The sequence below is a fragment of the Opisthorchis viverrini genome, assembly GCF_000715545.1.
Source record: "Opisthorchis viverrini unplaced genomic scaffold opera_v5_12, whole genome shotgun sequence".
NCBI classification, from domain to species: Eukaryota; Metazoa; Platyhelminthes; class Trematoda; order Opisthorchiida; family Opisthorchiidae; genus Opisthorchis; species Opisthorchis viverrini.
Window position 1 is genome coordinate 2,286,164 of NW_008751668.1, and position 9,210 is coordinate 2,295,373.

The following is a 9,210-nucleotide window of genomic DNA, read 5'->3' on the forward strand; positions in this document are numbered from 1 at the left end:
CTGAAACGAGTTCTACGAGCTGTTCTGGCGATTCTAACGACCTCAAGTACTCCCCCCTACGACTCGTGTGAGTGTGATCTTCAACGCCTGTCAGGCACCTCAGCTTATCTCAGTAAGTCCCGGGGAATGATTGGTTCTGTTCAGTCTTCAATGATGTAACAATACCGCCTTGTTTCATTTACCTGTCGTTTCTTCCTGCTTAGCTCTGGTGTCGACACCGTCGGTGGGCGGAAGATCAACTAAAATTGGGCTGTGACTTACTGGAACCGATGGTGAGTTTGGAGCCGTTGGATCCGGCACCGGGACGTCTCACTGACATGGCCGAAGCGTCTATCGAACAGCCACGTGCTGCACAAGCAAATTCATCTCTCGGCCCATCTTCGTTGTCGCTTCTTGGCACTTCCAATTTACTGAATATGACGGTGATTCAGGTGAGCTTCACTTATTTAAAAATGTAACTTTTATTGACTGAAACACACATTGCTTTTGCCACACACAATCGTTTCGGCTCTGTTTGTGCTCTTTGTTTATTTAGTTGCCAAATTTTACCCCATTATTTAGTTAATTCTACCCCACATTTGCCCTCTTTATTTCCGTTTATGAGTATCTAATTTCACCCATTAGGGTGGTTTTTTTTCGGACCATAGTCGTCCTCCCACACGGGACACTTTTGGTGAATCTTTGGATGATGAGTCGTTGGTTCTCTTCCAGACGCTGTAACTTTCCTCTCATTTCTGTACATCTTTCTCGAGCAATAACCGTGTTTGAGTCAACACGTCCAAATCACAGAAAATCCCGTACTACTGTTACTGTCGAGTAACCAGCTTTGTCAACATCAACACCTCGTCGTTTGGCCAAAATCGATTTAAGCACGAAAGTATCTCCAAAACCACTGCCTGTATCCACACGGAAACTCATAATTCCCCTTTTTGGATTGTTTGTAGCACTATGGACGACGCTTTCGGCATGTACTAGTCCACCACTGCTGATCCTTAGTGGTGGTTTGTGAAGCGTGCATTTACGGTAGTTTTTAGCGGTTGTTGGTACTCTACACGACACCAAAATGGTCACCGGACCGTTTCTTGGCCATTGTACCTTTGTGCACCAAATGCATGTCCCCAGAGCCGCCCTTTGTTTGCGATACTACTTTAGAAAACCCTAGGTTCAATCACCTGTCAACACAGCGCTAGTTAGGCCTCGGTTGTCGACTCACGTCACCGCATCCTCAGCGAGGCGCCTAGTAAGACTCATGAGGAGTGCAAGCAGAGTAATGGAGCATCAGTTGTTGTACTGTTTGTTTGTCTTTTAAACGGTTGGTGATCTGTGGGGCGCGTTACACCCTTTTTCCAGAAGGGCCTGGTAAACCATCGGTAGTTTTTAACTGGGCAACATTTCGCTCTTGACGCAAAAGTTGATCACCAAGTTGGCCAGGTTTTAAGGTAGACGGAGAACCTCTTCGGATTATCACACTAGGTCAATGTTGAGCGTCCATTAAAGGTTCTTGTCGGTTAGTGTGGTTGCCAAAATCTTGCATTGATGGGTTGGAAGAGTTTTAAATTAGTTCCGATCGACTTTTGTTCTTTAATCTTCCACTTCAGGGTACTCCATTTGATGTTTTACCGCGGGTGTCACTGGTAGATTTCCGTTGGTCAGATAATCGCATACCAACACGTATTAGCTCGACTGATCCAAGACCGTTCTCCACACGCTTGCAAGTTCCACGCCTTCCATTCTGTTAACACTGGGATGTTTGGAGATTTCTACCGCCTCGACTATCCGTCCCTGTAACGTGGACCGTAGTCTTCGCCTCAAAGCCTCCACATTTTTAGATCGACATTGTGTCCTATGTCCAGTGCGTGTTTCGCAGTTTCCGAGTCTTTCATTCATCCCGTTTCTCGACGGCCTGTTTATTTTTCTCCTATGGCCTGATGAAGCTTTCGTGTCAACAGCGAACCGTTGCCCAATCAGAAACTACCGATTGTTTACCATGCCCTTCTGAAACAATGAATTAATAATCGGTTCCAAACTTTTTCCACTCGCCTGAAGACGTTACACCACCTTCATACTGTCGGTCGATAGAGTACGACCTTACGAGATTTCTTCTCAGGGCCACCACAATAACTGGTTTACTTCGAAAAATAAACTGGTGTTCGTGTTCAATCAAGCAACCCAAATTGCCTAGGTCGTACCACGCACCGCATCTGTCACCTACAAGGCTCTTGTGAGACAAGCCGCCCGACCGATCTCTTCGCTGCTCTGAAGAAATATGCTTGCTTGTTGGATTTTCACGGCACTAAATATCTGAGTATCGTGCTAGGACGTTTTGGGAATATAAATTGCCAGGGGGGTGTTACGAATAGAGTTTCGGTTCTGATTGAGCGCGAGAACAAGAATGAATAGCGTAGAGAACCCAACGCAATGGTGCATTCACCAGTTTTGAACATTGTGACCATCGTATTCGGCCAAGTTCGTACCCAGAATGTGGTTAGCAGTTTTTTAGTCCTGTCCTTTTTTCCTTGTGCGATGAATGTCGAGTATGTTTCACTGTGTAATACCTATTTTTTGGGCGAGATGGCTCAAGTGGTTAGAGTGAGAGTTTACTGACCTGAAGGTCCGTGGTTCGAACCCGAACTCTACCTCTCGACTCTCCTTGTCTAGGCTTGGGCAACCTGACAGTATCTTAGCCTTCGTGCTTCCTTCGGGTGGCATGGCAGGTAGGCACCGAAAGGGTGTTACAGCTGAACGATTTTTCCCCGTGATTCACGACGGTTTCAGTCACCCGTTTCTTAGCTGATTTTTGAAGGACGTTATTTTCGAGTAAACCAGTGACACGGTAATTCCATTAGGTCGGCTTCCTTTAGAAAAGGCGTACAGTTCCTACGATCCACCAACTACCTGCACTTAAATTCCTATATCTTTGCAACCTCTGGTCTCGTTTGCATGGTCTCGTTCGCCGTGAGTAACGCGCTTGCGTTTTATCAGCCAGATCCTTTTGGTTCATTAGCCGTTTCGTCCGTCATTTGGAGAAAACATGGGTTTATTTAGGATAAATACACTCATTTGCAAATCAATTTGATTATCACGGGAGACTCAAGTGAATCTCTCGTTTATGGTGCTCTTCGACTGACTGGCGCACGAATGCTGCCTCACGTTTCAGTTGGAACGATATTGGAGATATCGCAGTATATTTTCACAAAGAAACTATTCATAAGGTTACTCAAAACGCTTCGACAGCCAACGACCCGTTTCGTCCTTCTTGGGGCTCACCAGGTGAGCACAGTTCCCAAGTTTCCGTCAAGCTTATGTTCTACTTGAACCGTGAAGACCAAGTGCAAATAAGTGTATTTGTCGCAATCAGTCCAATGTAGGTTCAAGTAAAATGCAAGGTTAACGGACACTCTGAGACCGAACCCCAAGAAGGGCAAAACCGGTTGTGTGCTGTCGAAGAGTTTTCAGCAACCTCACGAGTCGCTTCCTTTGGGTTTATTTATTTTCATATGAACGTAGCAGATACTCGGGTTGCATATACGGCTTATCCGCATCACTTTTTCAGCGTATCTAGCTGCTTACAATCGCTTTTTCTACTTCATCAGTTTGTGGCTGTAAGTAAGTACGGTCTCTGCTGCCGAAGCACCTGCCGTGTTTTCGGCATCGATCTGATGGGCACTCGTCTCGACCCAGATAACACTTATATGGCCGTGGCACTGCCCTGGAATTACAACCGAATGACTATTTACCCACAAATTACATTCGTTCTATTTTGTCATCTGGATCGGAAACGGAGCCTTTTCTAGCTTTTATTTTTGCCTACGGATGAACTTTTGTTGACCGGCTGCATGTGTTCTCGGATGAACAAAGTCGTTGTGTACAACACCTAAATTCTGCCCACTGATCTCCCAATTTTCGAACAGCAGCCCGGTGGACAGGACTCAAATATCTCATCGAAGACTCCTGTGGTGCCGCAAGAAGCGGGTCTACCGACTGTCCCCATGCCTCCAGTCAATTCACCATGTGTTTTGAATGTCACTCCTGAATTACCACCGCAGCTGTTGTACGAAACCACCACCTTGATACCTCTGCCTGAGGAACGAGAAGAACAAGCTAGGGAAGGGATGATGGAATTCCCGAGTAGGTTTTCGATGGATTGCAATATATTTTTGACCTGCAGCATAAATGATAGCAGTGTCAACGGTTAAAATTGCGAGACTATCACCTGTGATTTTGTTTGCTTTATTGGCTGTGGTAGAGCCAACCTTCTGCCCGTCATTGGTACGATTCAGGATGTGGCTTGCAGCGCTACGGATTGATATCAGTCGAGTTCTTGTTTCCGGCTTCCTTTCAGTCTGTCTAGATACCTTAGCGCCTATCACCGTCAACCAGGACTAAGAAGATCTTTTCTCCTCTATTTTACCTCTTTTTATAGGGGGGGGGGTTCTTCAGACACATTCTTAAACCTGGATAAACTTCGTCGTAACAACAACCGTTGCAACGAGAACCCCCCTCCATGAGACTCGCAGGATTCAAACATTTCGTTTGCATGTCATCTCTGTGGGTATTGTACCTTACTTGTATGGGAGCACAACACGTGCAGCTATCCACGATGATCATTTCGAAGGGCCCACAGGGTCAACAAGTTACATAGGCATCTTTTTACTAGCCATGGGACATCAAATCGATAAATGGACATGGAGTAATGACGTCATATGTGTCATCGAGTCCCTGTGCCTGAAGTCGCTGTTTCGGGACACTTTTCACATGAAGTCCGCACAGACATGGACAGTTGTTTAGTAAAGATATGGTCGCACCATAAAAAACCTCAGCCACACGAACACACATTATTATCGGGCTTTACCAAATAGACTTGGTGGGATCGGACATGCGACCCTTTCAGGCTGTTCTGGCCCAATAGATAGCCGCGCACTAACGGGTGAAGAGTCATGCCAGTATCTTTACTCTTTGGTCAGTTGACTGCATTTCTCATGCAGTTCATGATTCACCACACAAAATAGCTAAAACAGGCTCAGCTCTTGTGGTACTTCCCGAATTCTGGCTTTCGTCCAACTAGTCTTTTTCTGTGGTCCGCAAACAGTGACGTTCTGGGAAGAAGGGGATATGCATATTCTCGGATGGCAACTGTTGAATCGTTCAGCTGTAACACCCTTTCGGTGCCTAGCTGCCATGCTACCCGAAGGAAGCACGAGGGCTGGGATTCTGTCAGGCTGCCCAAGCCTAGACAGGGGAAGTCGAGATACAGAGGTCGGGTTCGAACCACGGACCTTCCAGTCAGTAACTTCGCGCTCTAACCACTTGAGACATCTCGTCCAATAACGTGCTTCAGCGGTTGAATCAGTGACCTCAACACTCGGTGTTGCTAACGCAACTCGGATCTGGTGAAGCAAGGGGTGGTAGTCAACTGACGACGTTCTGTCAAAGTTTGACAGCGCCTCTCGTCACATTACCGGATATTGATCGGATTGGGGTCAAGTGATAGACCTCAACACTCATTGGTTGCAAGTGCCGACATGGACACTTGTTTTGGTCGATGACCAGCCTATACGCACCAATTCGTAGGTCTATCAAAATCATTTTCTATCCCTGTGTCCACCTTTAGTGGTCCTCCTCCACATGTTTCTCCCTGTACCAATCCACGGTGACTGTACAACACGAGTCAGTGTGCTCGTAAACGCCGTTCAGTGTGAACGATGATCACCCTTGTGACGTGAAATACACGCACAGTTCATGGTTGATTTGTTCCCTTTGTAATGGTCTTGTCGCTGGACGTTTGCAAGCTAGGACCCCCACATCCAAATAACCAGGCGAACTTACAGCCATGTTTCACCAAATTTTAGGTTCTGTGCCAAAATGCCCTAGTAACAGGGTTCGGCAGACAATCAGCTCTCTTGCGGTTGCGGAGTCACCTGAAAAACAGGACTGCTTCCACCAGGGATCCAAGATACACGTCCCTAAAGCATAAACGCGGCTAATTCCAGAAGACTGGTGGTCAACTCGTTCGTTTCCAGGCCCTTCTCACAGATAACCACGTAGAATCCGAAGATTTGTTTCGCGTGCAGTTCCGTGACCGAAACCCTAGACTGTTATCCATCAGTAAGGGCTAACTCATCAGGATTCCTGCACAAGTGCTACGTGCACAAAAGGTATCGAAGTAATGCATCTGATGGTGTGACATTCAGCTACAACCCTCTGTTCGTCCAACCTTGTTGCTAGCGCAGTATAGTATGGCTGTATGTTTTACGTATCAAGACAAATGTTACCACTCCATGGTATCTCATTTACCCTTGGTCACTGTCCGTACAAAGGTTCCCTAAGCGGACTTCTTAAATGTATTTATTTCTGAAATATGCTTAGTGCACAGTCTCCCATTCCAATTCATAACTCAGTGGCCTTCCTGACCTAACTTTTATTTCAAGCTCCTAACCCATCGTCGGTTTTATTTTTTCGGTTGATCAGAAGCTCAGATGAACGAATCAAATGACACCAACGAATGCTAACCTTAGCTTTACATGTGACGCGCTACTAAGACTTCCTCTTCCTGATTCCTATTTGCACGTGCTTAGCATCAATCCGACAGTCCCGATTGATTGAACCGCAGTTGGCCGCGAACCCTCTGTACAAGGATTCTCATGGGGTGTGGAGGTAAGATATCTTCATTTTAAAGCATCTCCCCACCCAGACGACTTCAAGAGCTGCTCGCCAACTCGGATAAAAACTCCGTCGAAATTACGGAGCTTTGTCCTCCGGGAACCTTGAAAAAAGACGCTGCTCTGGTTTTCGCCACCGTACTTCGTAAGTTCAATCTGCGGCTAATTTAATCTTGTCTCTAATTTTAGAACTGGCCAAGAAAAAGCTCGTTCGACCCACGCAATCAGAGCCCTACGGACCCATCTACCTTTGCCATTACTGATACTTTTTCACCTCGTTTTTATACTACTGTGCATTTCTATATATTTCCTGTTTATTCCAATTCTTGTTGAAACACTGATTAACCTATTTCGCCTTATATAGACGTTTTATTGTTTTGTTACAGTTTGGGTTTTTCTTGTTTCCTATTCTGGGTGGGTTTCAGATGTGTTATTGGCAACCGGCATCTGATGTCAAGGGTGACCATGAATCCTACATGTTCACCGGCCAACGGATGGGCGAAATTGACTCTTGTTGTGGGTTGTTTGACGAGTCCTCAAATCAGACAACGACGATGAAGCGTTTCTTTCATGTTAGAAGACCATTCTTCTTATTTTCATGAAGGAAACTACTCACAAGGTTGCTCTTATTTTCAGAAGGAAACTACTCACAAGGTTGCTGAAAACTCATCCTAGTTCGCTATCGACAACACACTGGCGGTGTGTTGCGAAGAACCACTGGAGTGTATCACCTTCTATATGAGATAGGGTACTGACTTTGAGTCAGTACACCCGGTTTTGCCATCCAGAAGTCTTTGTAAGTTTCTACTTTGTTTTTCATTTCATATTTTAGGCCGGAAGTAAGTTAGGTGTGAAGGATGAACCATTCTGTTTAGAGCGACTTCACCGAATTTTGTGCTGACCAGGTTCATTCGGGTATGACGTCGCCAAGGAAATTGTACTATGGGCCCTTTTTGTTGACAAACCGAGCTGGTCTGTGGGCTAACAGTCTGGGAACAGTGCGGTTTCTTTCCATCAGTAGGTGAATGAAATCGAAACGAACTATCGATTCAAGGTAGACAGATTCCAAGTAGGTGGTACGCAAAATATCACGGGACCAGTTCCAGCGTAACTTGGTGAAACACAAAGACTGGTCAGTTGAAAAAAAGCAAATAAAGAAACTAGGAATTCGTATGAGTATAAAAAATCAGACCATTATTTAATCAGCGTTGCCTTCTTTCAAACTATCGGGCTGTTCACTTATATCGGCGGAAAAGATTCGTAGCCGGTGGAATACTAATGCAACTCGAAGATGCCAGTGGAGGTTGTAGGAGCATTGGCATTCGAATAACATCTGAAAGTTGTGAAGACACTTTCGAATATGGCAGTGTTTCGACTGGTTAACAGGCCGTCCCACTTTTCAGCTGTAACACCCTTCCGGTGCCTAGCTGCCATGCCACCCGAAGGAAGCACGATGGCTGGGATACTGCAAGGTTGTCCAAGCCTAGGGAGAGGAAGTCGAGAGGCGGAGGTCGGGTTCGAATCACGATGGTCGCCAGTAGAAATGAACAATGCAGTTTCCCATAGATTGGTTGAGTCCATTCAAATTAGTGAGTAAAATAGCTTGGTAAACTTACCGGGGCCGCAGGTTGGTGAGAAATTTTTGCTTTCCGTTTGATATTGAGTATAAATAAGTTAGTTGCCTGAAATTCAAACTGTAACGAAATGCAATGGGAACAAGGTATTGAGAAGTATACTGTCCAAATTGTGGTCAAACTCCTTCTAAAGGAGTATGACTTCTGGGGAGGAAGAGGTTTCTTCCAATCCCCAGGGTATAAAGCTCAGAGTTGTGAAAATTGATCTTACGAGTGCCCGCTTTCGCAAGATGCATGCACTCTGGGGAAGTTACTGTCGAGGTTTTCACTTTGCTTGCTCCTAACTTAGGGTCATCTGGTTCGGAAACGAGACACCATACTTCCGTCGGTCCCCACCGCATTTCGACTATTTTATCACCATGGAGTCAACAACACGTCTCAAGATCTTGAGGATACCACAGCGTCCCTAATCCAGCTGGTATATCCGCTTATTTGGTTTTTTTCCACTGAATTTGGGGCACCCTACACTGTCGTATCACGTTTCCACAACAAGATGATGGCCTTTCTTAACTTATTTCGGAGGGAGACATTAATGATCCGACGGTGCTTAGTTCGATTCACTCCAGCCAGTGTTTACGGGTCATCGTTGAATTCCTCCCCTGCCTACCGAACCCCGGTGTCAAGTCTGGATGCTCACGAAGCGATCTGTCGTGCAGTTACAATGTCCAACGCGTGCCAAACTCGTGGTTTCCGTCTGGTAACCCACAAACGCTTAATTCGGGGCGGTCCATCCGCGTGCACGAGTGTTGAATGTTCCTTGAATCCTAGCGCTGACAAACCACTGAACAAATCGGTTGCTTGAAGTTGACAGTAAATCGGAAATCTCTCAAGGGTTTTTCAAGGCAGAATAAGTAGCAATGTTATGTTTGCCACCTCGATTGTTTTCGCCCAACCAAGCGTTCTGCTTTTTATATATA

The 9,210-nt window shown here is 45.8% G+C and overlaps 2 protein-coding genes across 2 annotated transcripts in view; both read left to right on the top strand.

Moving 5' to 3' along the window:
* The window catches only part of T265_01155 (hypothetical protein), a gene marked incomplete at both ends in the record, with an annotated part of 14,710 nt that extends 11,916 nt beyond the window's left edge, over nucleotides 1–2,794 (top strand). Inside the window, 2 exons of the mRNA XM_009165116.1 lie at nucleotides 204–431; nucleotides 2,612–2,794. Coding sequence (XP_009163380.1) covers nucleotides 204–431; nucleotides 2,612–2,794 — 411 coding nt within the window. The remainder of the gene's footprint in view (nucleotides 1–203; nucleotides 432–2,611) is intronic.
* Nucleotides 1–6,803, top strand: part of T265_12730 (hypothetical protein) — a gene marked incomplete at both ends in the record, with an annotated part of 48,280 nt that extends 41,477 nt beyond the window's left edge. Inside the window, 4 exons of the mRNA XM_009165170.1 lie at nucleotides 204–431; nucleotides 3,915–4,128; nucleotides 6,576–6,654; nucleotides 6,692–6,803. Coding sequence (XP_009163434.1) covers nucleotides 204–431; nucleotides 3,915–4,128; nucleotides 6,576–6,654; nucleotides 6,692–6,803 — 633 coding nt within the window. The remainder of the gene's footprint in view (nucleotides 1–203; nucleotides 432–3,914; nucleotides 4,129–6,575; nucleotides 6,655–6,691) is intronic.
* Between the last annotated feature and the right edge of the window lie 2,407 nt (nucleotides 6,804–9,210).